The 12,727-nt window shown below is 40.7% G+C and overlaps 1 protein-coding gene across 4 annotated transcripts in view; it reads right to left on the bottom strand.

Moving 5' to 3' along the window:
• Positions 1 to 12,727, bottom strand: part of col13a1 (collagen, type XIII, alpha 1) — a 108,186-nt gene that overhangs the window by 32,709 nt on the left and 62,750 nt on the right. For 2 of the 4 annotated variants that reach the window (XM_084947844.1, XM_084947843.1), the window contains exons 13-28: positions 12,524 to 12,586; positions 11,694 to 11,786; positions 11,406 to 11,447; positions 11,295 to 11,312; positions 10,970 to 10,996; positions 10,547 to 10,582; positions 9,621 to 9,647; positions 4,457 to 4,681; positions 4,309 to 4,344; positions 4,178 to 4,231; positions 4,063 to 4,086; positions 3,939 to 3,992; positions 2,334 to 2,378; positions 2,016 to 2,150; positions 780 to 821; positions 646 to 687 (exon numbers count right to left, since the gene is read on the bottom strand). In XM_084947844.1, the coding sequence (XP_084803970.1) occupies positions 646 to 687; positions 780 to 821; positions 2,016 to 2,150; positions 2,334 to 2,378; positions 3,939 to 3,992; positions 4,063 to 4,086; positions 4,178 to 4,231; positions 4,309 to 4,344; positions 4,457 to 4,681; positions 9,621 to 9,647; positions 10,547 to 10,582; positions 10,970 to 10,996; positions 11,295 to 11,312; positions 11,406 to 11,447; positions 11,694 to 11,786; positions 12,524 to 12,586 (963 nt within the window). The remainder of the gene's footprint in view (positions 1 to 645; positions 688 to 779; positions 822 to 2,015; positions 2,151 to 2,333; positions 2,379 to 3,938; positions 3,993 to 4,062; positions 4,087 to 4,177; positions 4,232 to 4,308; positions 4,345 to 4,456; positions 4,682 to 9,620; positions 9,648 to 10,546; positions 10,583 to 10,969; positions 10,997 to 11,294; positions 11,313 to 11,405; positions 11,448 to 11,693; positions 11,787 to 12,523; positions 12,587 to 12,727) is intronic. The other 2 variants (XM_084947845.1, XM_084947846.1) reach the window with 2 other exon arrangements.

Here is a 12,727-nt window from a genome sequence, read left to right as displayed (position 1 = left end):
CTTGTTACGAGCAGGTGTGGGACCTGACTGACCACAGGGCAACATAAACGTAAGACCATGTACACATGGTCCGGCTTCCTGTCCCCCCTGCTAGGACACTTAACATGTTGGTGGAATTTGGGGAGTTTAGATTTCAAACCACAGGGCACTGTTTGAGGCCCTGCAGTAATGCTCCAGTCTGTGGCTCCAACTTCGTCCCAAACTTTACACCAATCATCCATATTAAGCAGGTGGTTTTGATGGTATTGCTTGTTTATGTATTTGAACGTATTAGAAGGCTCATTAGATCACACTGAGGTTGTAGAGGAAGTTTGCTACTCAATCCCGGCTCTTTGAGTCATCTTTCACAGTATTCTTGGGTAAAATACTGAACCCCAATTTGTCCACAGTGTATCCATGTGAATGTGCATGTAAATGCTAAATAAATTGCTTAGACATAGATAAGCACTGTGTGAATGTGTGTGTGATTGGGTGAACGAGAAACATGCTTTAAGTGCTCAAACTGGGTATAAAGACAATAAGGACAGGAGGTAAGCATCCTATTTATCATTTAAAAACATGGTTAGTGTGTCACACGAAACACCTTTACAGTTATGCATTGCTTTTGTTTTTAAAGATAAGAGTTACGCGGCATATCTGACTTACTGCTGGGCCAGCTGGTCCTGGGGGTCCTGGAGGACCATAGATCTAAAGGCAGGGTATACACAGTTTTAAAAGTAGTGCTTATAAGGCACTGACAAGCAGAAAATTATAAAACTCCGTTTATAAATAATCCTTACCGATTTTAACCTTCCTCCATCTCCAGGTTCACCTTTTGGACCCTGTAACAATATGTGGGAAAGACACAGGGACAAAGGGTTCGTGATATATTTCCATATTTTACAAAACTATTGCAGGGCATCTGTGATTTCATACTACACTTGTGCGATTTGATACAGCACTTGGAGTACAGCATTTCACTACCTCACAGCCATCTAACCAACCATCTCTTGCAGCTTGAGAGGCAACACTGCATAGCATCGTACACAGGAACCATTTTTTAGGGGAACATTTCAGTGTACTATAAGGTCACTTAGTTATGCTTGGGGCCTGGTGCCTACTTTGTTTTACATTTTGTATATCTTACTGTCAGACATCTGTTGCATAGCCCGAGTCTTATACAGCAAATCTCACCCAAGTAGTGAAGATCTACAAGGTTTCTAAGCATATTAAATTCATAAATATATAATACACCTAATTACTGCTGCAACAGTTCATCGGCATAATCATAATGTCGTCGACTATAAAAATTTGTTGATGCACAATTTCATCATTGACAGGTCATATACTAATATCACGTAAATGTGTTTTTGTAACTGCAATAAGCTTCAGGAAGCGATGGGGGCAGTATCGCCTCTACCGTCTGCCAAGACTTCACTCAATACTAACAAAGAAGAACATGTTGTGAACGCAAACATGAGGATGGAAGAAAAGGGAAACTGAGATTTTAAAATACGCAACAGCATTTCACAGAAAACTGCACAGAAGTGCATTCGGGCGAGGTTGAGATGGTTTGCTAAAGGTGGGCTGATCAATCCAAATATTTGTTCTGATATCAGATTGATACTAACACTATAGGATAGAGACATTATTTCTATCCTCCAAGTTCAGTAAATAGTTTTTAATGAATAAATATTTTTTGGAAATGAAAGATCTACTTCAAACATGCACAGATATTAAAAATATGTCCCAGCATTGACAGATTCCAAACAATCTGTATTTTTCCCCCAATAAATTTGTTAGAAGAAATCTTAAAATAAGATGTCCTGATCCACCAAATATAGCAAATGCATCAGTTAATTTCTTGCACAGAACTCCAACTTCCAGTCTTTGACACTCTCGGGGTCTCTTCCAAGTCTTTAATTAGATAAGAGTGTAGCGAGAAAGACCAAGACGTACCCTCTGGATGACAACGATGTGGAACAGTGATAATGTGGAACTTCACAGACAGTTGTGTGGTTAACGTAGTCACTTACAGGTGATCCAGATGGACCCATGTCACCCTTGGTGCCTTTGGGTCCTGGAAAGCCCATGACACCTCCCTCTCCTCTGGGACCTTCAGGACCTGCTGGGCCCAGGAGACCAGGTTCTCCAGGCTTCCCTCGAGGTCCCTGAAAATAGAAGATCATAAGTTGCTCCACTTTATTAAATGTAAACAACAGAAATCTGTATGAATTAAATGTGTGTTATATCAAATCAGTGATGGTTAAGTGTAATTATCACCCACACTCTTGGATTTTAGGAACCTCATAAAATCAGACCTGAGCAATAATATGGAGATAACATAATATTACCTTCTCTCCATCCAGTCCTGGTGGACCTGGTAGACCAACTTCACCCTAAGGACAAACCAAGGTCGCATTACCAACTAGGCAAACCAGACAATTGTCTTCGTTTACAATAACTGCACATCCACACCAATGTCATTATGACTGAAAAAGAAACCTCTTTTAACACAGCCTGTTTGTTTGTTTTAATGCAGACTCAGAATCAACATTTTTAAGCAATACCAGACTAGACATTCATGCTATTATGTAAAATGTCGCATTGGGTTGGCTGCAGGTAGAGCAGGTCATCTGCTGATTGGAAGTTTGGTGGTTCATTTCCAGTCTGCATGTCAAGTATCCTTGGGCAGGATACTAACCTCAACTGGAGTATGAATGTGTGCGAATGTTAGCAGTTATGTAGAAACAGAATAGGGAAAAACTGCTTGTATGAGTGGGTGAATGAGGCACTGTCAGTGCTCAGGTAGAATAGGGAAGGGCTATATAAGAATAAGTCCATTTACATGTCACATGTCCTGATAACAATAGTCTAATCTGGAGGAGATGAAAGCATGAACAAACATCTCCAATTCACCTTTAGAGACAAAAGTCCTGAGTTTAGTGATATTTCTTAAGTGAAGAAAGAAACAACGGCTCGCAGACTTGATTTGGGCATCAAAAGTCAAAGACTGATCAGAAACGAACCCAAGTGTCCGAGCAGCAGCTTTTACAGTGGATGAGAAAGACACCAAACGTTGTCTGATTTGGGCCTTAATGCTCTGTTGTCTGTATTAAGCTGCAGAAAATTGTTTGCCAATTGTTTGCCATCCAGCCATTAATTGTGTTAAGACAGTCCAATTTATCCAATTCTTGGAAAAATGTTAAAAAGTTGTTACAATCCGTATCTGAAAAGACAAACAATGCTATTCTGTGTATCAAAGAAAACCTTAGGATCTCTTTTTCCTACTCTCACATTTTTTATCATTTTCTTTTTTATTAAAAGGAATTTTTTCCTTTTAATAACCCTTATGTGCCTTAAGTTTTCTGGCTTTCCACAGCTGCTCAGCTCTACAGCAACGTCACCTAAAACTGCAGATAGATTCAGTGATCCGAGGAGGAGATTTGAGAGATGCCACTTTGTCCGGTACAATCTGAAATGAAGGAAGCTGCACCCAGTTTTATACCATCAGTCTCAGATTATTAGCAAACAATTCTACAGATTCTTCCACCACAGAGTCAGTAATAAGTTGTGAGTGCTATGCATGAACAGAGGGCAGAGTGTCAAGGCTAGAAGATAGATCAAATAAAAGACATTTATGGTCACTAATAAAAATGTCTTGCAACATTCTCACACAGTAACACAATAATGTAGCACATTAATAAATTGTCATTGCCAATGTCAAATTTACTACACAAGATTTTTAGTTATCCACCTGATGGACAAGCAGAGAAAAATAATTTATCACCAAACCCCAGCCTGTGTAGACCACAGAACAAAAAAACTGAAACCATAGGGGAGTGTAAAATATGCACATTACCATATATTCATTGTGAATGATGACAAAAGTATGCATGTTTAGTTATACAGCGTGCAAGCATCATCTGGCATTGTGTTATTCTCAAATACTCTCCTACCTTGGCTCCAGGGATTCCAGGTGTCCCTGCAGGTCCAGGTAATCCAGGAGGGCCCTATAAGGATGAGAGATTCAGTCATGAGATATGTTTGCATTTTGTGCAATACAATCTAGAAAATACTCACCATCAGGGGGATGTTGCGGATATCCTGTGAAGAAATATTAAATGTTACTAATGCTTTATTTAATGTTTTACTTTCTTTGTAGCTGAGAAAGTGAAACTCATATGAAGCAACATACATTTTCATACTGGATTTCAGCCCTTCCTGGCTCCCCAGTCGGGCCTGGCAGACCCTAGAAGGTGCAGACGTGCCATTTGTCAACTCAGTGGACACATGTTAATAAAAACTTTTATTTCATCCAGAACTTACCCTTGGGCCAGCTGGGCCTTGAAGACCTGCTTCCCCCTATTAGTTGATGTAAGACATAAGACTTTGGTTAGGCATAAATATTCTATAGGATTCATATTTTTCTGAATAAAGGCCCTTTCAAAATTAATTTCTAATGCTCTTATCCTACTTTTTCTCCCTGGGATCCTTTGTCGCCCTGTAATAAAAATATTCTAATATTATGCAGTAACATCACAGAGTTAGAGTTACTTAAGCATTTTTTAAGTAACAATTGCATTGCTGTTTCATGGCATTGTATTTCACTCACTCTGGGTCCTCTTAGTCCTGGCAGTCCTGGTGAACCAGGCTCTCCTTTAATTCCCAGGGCTCCAGTGTTCAGCTCTCCTTTCTCTCCCTGTCATGCATATAGAACAAGTCTTAACCAATGGCATACACTGTTATCTCCAATTTTATCTCCATGACAAACAAGAATAATCAGTCCACTGAATAATACTGTCAGCAGTTCCAGAGCAAATAAATACATAGTAAGCTGGTAAGTGGACCTGGGGGACATTGTTGTCTAACAGTTCTGTCCGTGGCTTCTAACAGTTAAACATTTACTGTTTCATGAATTGAACAAATAGTGGCAATATGAAGGTTGATAGAAATGATTGGTAGAATTAGCCAGTTTCATAAAAACAATCATTAAGACTACACATTCTGTCAAAGAGGGAGCAAAATCCAGCAGCACAGAAAGACAAAAACAAACCATCATACAGAATAATTTTAGTTTTACAGACATCCAGGTATTACAACAATAACAAGGTACAACCAGGCAAGAATATTATTCTTTTTAAGTTCTAGATCCCTGCTCGTCAGGTACATCAGGGGTACTAGAGATGCCAGTAAAAGAAAAGCACATGTCACTGATTGGATATGTAATAACGGCTATGCCCACTCCACAAAAATGACTTTAAGTTTACACAGGAACACTAGAAGGCCCTGGTTCAGCCTACCTGCTGGAGATATAAAGGCAACATAAAGGCAAAAGAAATAAAAAGCAGAAAAACTCCACTTTCTTGTCCAGAAGAAAAACATGCAGCCATCTTGGAATGGATATATTCACTGACACACTGAAATGGGTGAGTTACTAACAAGCTATGATGACAGAAACATGACAAAACCACCAGAAATAAACAAAACCACTATGAACCACAAAGAGTGAAAACAATAATAGTGGCCGCCTCGTGGTAGATTCTAGGTGATGTTCAGAAAAGGTGTCACTGGGATTCAAACTCATCTGAGAGTTTTAGTAGATGCACCTACGGTTTGAATGTAAGAATCCTACGCTGCCTAGTTCTCCAGTTATCATGTTAACAAAACTTTCAGAAAGTGTCTGTGAGTGTTCATCACGACGTATCCTTGGTAATGAGGATGAGACATGACAAGGGCGCACCCCAGGGGCCAGAAGGAGGTAGAGAAAGACGTAGGAGACCTGGGCCATCTACAGCTCCCCAAAGTACTCAAGACCCAAGGCCACATATCTATAAGAACTGTTTGCACCCCAGAAGAAGAATGAAGGCCCCCAACTGAGCCCTCACAGCCAAAAGACAAGAGCCCCAGAGAATCAGAGGCAAGGGGCAGCCCAACCTGCCGGAAGCTGACCATGTCAGCGTGACCTGAGATTGGCCAAAGTGCCCAAGAACCCCCTGATAACCAGCAGAGCTCCCTCCCCATGACAAAGAGGCCCAAGTCACCTTGGACCACAACCCCCAAGGAAGCAGGCTGATAACCACGGTCAGCTTTTTACCCAGCAGGGTCGGCCTGATGGAAATTGATGAAAATGTAAAAAAACATGAAAATGTAGATAAGGTTGAGCAGCTCCACAACTCTGAGTGGGGCTGGTAAGTGAAGTGAAGGGGGTTCAGGTGTGGTCTGACCAGAGGATGGAACTGATCGAGGTTCATGATGAGAAATGTCAGCACCACAGATCTGTAATCCTCAGGCCTGGGAGGTGGCATCATTGATGCAGACTTGCCTGAGTGGAGTCTCCTCATTTGTCTCTGAACCTGGTCATGAATGAAAGGGATGGTGGGGGAGGGGTGTGAGGGGAGTGAGCATTAACTGCAGCGTCGAATCTGTTGAGCAGATTAAATTCGTTGGCTCTGTCCTCACCGCCCTCTGCTGTTGGATGGTCTGAATCCAGTGATGGTCTAATGGAATTTAGGATTCACACACATCTTGATGGCAGTGATCCATTTTCCTAAAGAAAGACGTAGCGTGTTCCAGTGGTCCAGCTCTTGCTTTAGACTTAATAGCATATGTTCATAATAAGCCTTATAAAGTTATATTACCCATATAGATTTAGGGAGGGGTGGCCATCTGTCGCAACTGGTTACCTCTTAAGTAAGCTTCTTAAGTAAGCTGCAGATGATGCAAAGATGACATGATCTTCTTCTGAGAGAAATAGAAAATTAAATGTCTGCTTAGACTCTACTTTTATAGATTGTGTTCTAAGGATGATCATGTTCATACTCAGTGGCCCATGATCTGAGATAACTATACCTCCATAATCGCATTCACATGATCAAATGTATTAGACTTTGTCAACGCATGAATATGCTTAATGGAGAAGAAAGAGTATGCTCTTGAAGCTGGGTTACGAACATGCCACACATCAGCCACCTTACTTTCAATCAATCAATAAATAAATAACATAGTTTGGGCGGACTTTGACAGGGATGCCCCCCCAAGAGCACTGAAAGGTGAGAGGACACAGTTTACATCGCTGTGAATTATAAGAATATGGGTCGACATATTTTGTAAATGAGAAATTGTTCATTAATAGTGCAGGATTGTCCTAGTTAGGTGCAAAGAAGCATCGTTTTCCAGCCACAATCACATGTCACCCAGTTGAATCAGCCTTTACATTATAAACCGTAAATTGTTTACTGTTGCTAATCATGATCGCTGCCCCTCTTGATCTTGAGTCAAAGTTGGACTGAAACACTTCAGCTGTGCAGATATGAGTCTTCTGCAGAAAATGCAATGCCTGTGTTTAGCTGTTTTAAAGATCTAATAACTTTTTAAAATTTCATTGACTAATTGCTGCTGTAATGGAGGTTGTGCTCTCCGAGTGCTTCTTGTTCTTACAGTGATATGACATGGACCTTCAGCACCTCAAGACTGGTCAAAAAAGCCCAACAAAGATCGCTCTGCTGAGAAAGTACAGTGAGCAGAGTTCCCCTAGAAATGGCTGCTGGACTTTTACAGGACAACCATTCAGTTGGGATGTGGTGGTTCAAAACACAAGAGTTCACTTGAGATGATCCCAAAGTCTCCCATTAGTAAACTCAATGGTTTGTCCAATGTTCACAAAGTTAGCATTTTAACACTTCTTTTTACTGTGACCTACAGTGTGTGTAGATATATGTGCACTGACAAAGTTTCCATTACAAAAACAAAGTACACATATGGATACCTTTAAGACCTATCGGCAACTCTTACACTGAAAGAGACAGTAATCAGCCAGTGATGACACTGCAGTATTGCTTTCATTGTGTTTGTGTTGCAGCCCAGTGTCCTGTGACAGTCAAGAAGCACAAGGAGACACACCTACTGCCAGAGTTTCCATAACCGCTTACAAATTCCATGTGTGCACCAACGAGTGACAGTATCTGCTTCAACACCTATTCAATGTGTCACAAAGACACAGAAACAAGAACAACGCCACTGAAAAGTTTCATCTGAAAAATACAGCATATGTGCATCTCCAAAAGTTGATTCTGTTCATCTGGACGTAGCGTTTTGTGGGAAAAACGTTTCGTCACTCATCCAGGTGACTTCTTCAGTCTCCGCTGACTGCAGGTTTCCCCAAATCTTATAAACAGTACATTTGCATAATGAAAGTATATGTGCAGTCACCATGTCATACTGAATACCTCGTATTCTAGCAACTTTTAAATGTCTTTTCAATTAGATTTGCACAGTTTACTTTACTATTGTTCTAGCCACCTCTAGTCTGTTTCTATCCTTTGCAAGTCCTTCCTGCTGCGAATCATGAGCAGATGAACCGTCAACAATGTGTAAAGTTCAACTAAGCAACTAAAATGTCTTCATAAAGTCAGACACTGGATTGGATAACAGAATGACTTGTGTGAAATAATGTCTATCTCCCTCCTGCTTATTCTTATTCTTCATCATTTCCTCCGGCTATTTAATTGTTCCTCCTCCTTTGCAGTGAAGGAAATTGAAGTGCCACTGTGGGCACACACTTCTCCTGGTCATGAAATCCAGTATCTTACTGCTATTGTATTTAAAAAAACTGGGAGCAGAACAGACAATTTTAATAAGAATCAGAAACACCACCTATGTTAGTATTTTGCAACAATGACTGATGGAGGTGTTGGATGTGTCTGTTCCCTGTGTGTCATTAGACCTGAGCTTCCTGCTGGGAGTTTCAGGAGTTTTCTCTGAGATTCCCCTAAGTTCATAGATTATTCTTCCTTGTGCAACTATTTCTGGGCACTGAAGGTTCAGCCTGTGAAATCACTTTCTCTTTATTAAAGAGTAAAAGCCTTCACAGATTGCTGCTCCCTGTGGATACAAAATGCTATACAAGTTTAACCTTCCTCCTGCCACCATCTGTCTGAGGCCCCTAATGGAGAAAACATACCCTGCCATCCTAATGTGGCCAGTACAGAGATGTACTATGAGCCCAGGTCTGCTGGGACTGCTGCAGTGCTGACAGAGGAAGCAGAGTCCACCATGTAGAAAAACAAGACAATAAATGTCTTCATATTTAATTATTCTTTGGTAAAGCCTCTAAGACATAAGTCCATCCAGGTAAGTTCCAGTTTCCTGTGTTCAGAGACAGACAGCAGAAGGATTTGAAGCCTGTTTCTACTGATTCATACATTGAAAGCATGTTCCTATCACCCAGACTCCAGCAGCGACATCTGCCATCTTGGCATGAATAAATAATCCTTAAAATGCCACACACACAAGCTCCCTGCTTGGCTTTATTTTTCATTCTCTCTCCTCTCTCTGGAAACGCCCTCACTCTTTCACCTCCCCACACAGTGCATGGAAACATTAGCTCAAGCAAGCAGACAGTCCACTTCATCCAAGGGGAAACAGACCACAGGGAGATAGGGAGCTGACAGAAGTAGAGCTACAGCCTCCTCTTGTTAGCTGCTTAAACTATAGAACTGAATTAAATCCTCTCGTGGAATTAAGGCCAGAAACTATGAAGAGAAGTCTGTGTCGGGCTCTTCAGCTTCGAACTCAGCTTTACTTTACTAAAGTGAGTAGTTCAGAAAAAACAAAAGGTGCCTTATTTTACTTCCTCTTACCTTATTTCCTTGGTCTCCCCCAACTCCCTGTGAAGCAGATAACAATGCTGTAAGTTTAACAATAATTATACTCTCCACTAGATGGCGCACACGATATTTTGTAGTCCTTTCAGTGAGTAACGTTTCATGTCAGTGAGCTGATGGGCTCATGGCAGAAAACAGATAAGATGGAAGGTTAACATTTACAATAATCTGCACAGAAGGAGAGCAGCAGCTTATTTTCACAAGTGCCAGCTTCAAGAAAAGCTGAACGTTTGAGCTCTTGGGCAAAATCACATCTTATAGATTTATACTGTGAATTCGTTGCTATAACTGTTCATATCCAGATGGCAGAGACATTAAAATCTACAACTGTTTATTCGATTATACAGTTTGGACAAAGACACAAACTAATAATAATATTGTCTTTGTTGTTTTTTGTATGTCCTGTCCACATTAGAGCAATCAGAATCATTGTGTGAAGGACAAGGACAGTCTGAAGGATTTATTTTCCCATGTAAACCAGTACAGCTTTACTGGTCCACTTGATTGACATATTTTATTTGACCTTTATTATTATTATTTATTTATTTTTTTCATTTTGAGTTATTACACTGAGAACGGACAGGACCGGAGGACAGGACAGAGAAAGAAAGAGAAAATGGGAAGAGAGTTAACAGAAGGAGAGAGAGAGAGAAGACTAGCAAGGAAAACCACAGCATCCGCAACTGTAAATAATAAACAGTATAAATAAATAAATAGTAATATTGTCACCAGTGATAGGGTTCAAAGGCACTTGTCATCAGGAGAATAGATCTCTTGGAGCAAGCTACTGTATCCTGCAAACTGTCCTCAAACCTTAGAGGATGATCTTAAAAGCTTAGAGTGTGTTGGAGAGTTTCTCCTGATGCTTTGGGTCAAACATAAAGCAGAAGAAAGGTAAATACCTTTGGGCCTGCAGGGCCAACATCACCTCGATCCCCCTGTGGAGACAAACAGACACACATACAAACACCAAAATAATAACACTAATAAACACTGAAAGCACAGTAACAGCCAACAGATGATCAAAGTGAGAAGTGGTGTCTCGAAACCTATTAAAACTGAGCCCTATTTCTGTATTTCCCTTTTAAAGTAAAAATATATATGAACATAAAAATAAAATACTAAAATAAAAATAAATAAAATACTACTTCCTTAATCTTTCTGCTTTGATCGTACGCAGCTACACGATACATACGTCCATCATTAGTAAATAAGTGGTCATTTCTTTCTGTTCATAAGGAAAAATGTGTCTACTGGAATATGCATTTCACAGCAGCATAGTTGAAATAATACTTTTTAAATGTAAAACACAGAAGGGAGCTCACCTTTTGTCCTGGCACACCTGGCTCACCCTGGAGACATAAAACAATAAGTATATATGTATAAAGCATCTATACATTCAGCTTTGATTTACCGCAGTAAGCATTTCACGTCTCTGCGTCACATCTGAGCTCACAGTTCACATTCCTGCTTTCAAACAATCCATAAGAATTAATGCATCACGTGGAGCGTTTGCATCAGGCGCAGTGAAAACTTTCTGACTTGGTGTCATGTGGCCTGTTTGACTCCTACAACTCTAAATTCATCACGGCGGGCTACAGTGATGCTGTTTTTATTTTGCACTTTGTATTAGAATGAATGTTTTTTCACCTTTAGTCCGGGCAAGAGCTGCATAAAGAAGGAAGAAGAACGTTAGTGTTGCATGAATTAATAATGTGAAGGCTCTAGAAAAACATGACGAGTCACAACACTAATGCTTACCCTTGGGTCTTTTCCAGGTTTGCCTGGCTCCCCAGGTTTACCCTGTGTGACATAAAACTTTGTTTTACAAAGACTATACGAGCCATGTCATAATCTTGTGAACAATTACATTATGCCCCTCCCTCTAGTGAGAGCATAACAGTAAATAAATTCCTATAAAGTGAACCTTTATACTAGTGAGTCTCTTAAATCTTGTCTGAGATGGAAAAGTCTGTTAAATTTAAATTTGACACCATGGTGCGTGACACCAGAGGATATATAAAGAGGTAAACTCAGATTAAGACTCACCGGTGGGCCATTGGCCCCATCCGATCCCGGTGTTCCCGGTGGACCGGGTGGCCCCGGAGGTCCCGCAGGCCCCTGTATTCCAGGCTCGCCCTGCTAAGAGAGTTTGAGTTAAAACCTGTCATTCTACAGTGAGCCACACCAGCCATGTCCAAACAACCTCACACTACACTGCAATCAATTCAATAAAGGGTGGGGAGCAAGTGCTGTGGTGTTGGAGAGAGCAAGGTAAGCTAAGGAACAGGGCGAGCAGTTATTATGCTGGAGAACAATGACTTTTTTCAATTAATACCCAGTTTCTACATGCTTGACCTGTGACCCTCAGCTGACAGGATATGCAAGCATATGGTCAATAGATGCTCCAAAAGTGACCAAAGAGTCATTTAGCAATAACACAATCACACAGGTTTCATTTTCTGGACTGCTGTCCACAGTTAGCAGTGTGGATCAAGAAGACTGTGAATAGAAAGAGTGCCTTTCTTATTCAATGACGTGAATGTCCTCCCTGTCAATGAGGTCAAAAAACCCTAAGTATCCAAAAGCTCTGAAAACCAATCACATAATTGAGGCTGGTGTAAAATATGAAAACCTTCAAGAACACCATTTTACTTGTGACTCTAGAGACCATCATACAGAGACATTTAATTAACCATCATCTTATCTTAATTCAATGCTACACAAGCTATGCAACACAATATTTGTACCATTGTTGTCCAGCTTTATGCACACCTTCATATATATACATATATACACACACACACGGATGGCAGCAGAGAGAAGCTGTGGGAAGGAAGAGAAGTTGGATGGCAAGCAGGGGACATACACAATTGTACCTTGAGGCGTTTTAATATTAGAGGGCTTATTGAGGGCATGTTGCGCACGGTGATGGGCAACATCTGCTGGGGGGAAGTCACAAAGCACAGGTGGCCAGCGATGCAAAAAGGTCACAGGGCAAAGGTCACCAGGAGGCCAAAGAAAGGAAACAGGGTAGAAGAGGAGAAAGACGGATAGAGGGGGAGGGATAGAGAGGAAAAAAG

Source organism: Perissodus microlepis, chromosome 13 (assembly GCF_051167445.1).
Source record: "Perissodus microlepis isolate ML-2025 ecotype Zambia chromosome 13, ASM5116744v1, whole genome shotgun sequence".
Lineage (NCBI taxonomy): Eukaryota > Metazoa > Chordata > Actinopteri > Cichliformes > Cichlidae > Perissodus > Perissodus microlepis.
The sequence above is the reverse complement of the archived record's forward strand: the minus strand, read 5'-3'. Positions and strand labels throughout refer to the sequence as shown.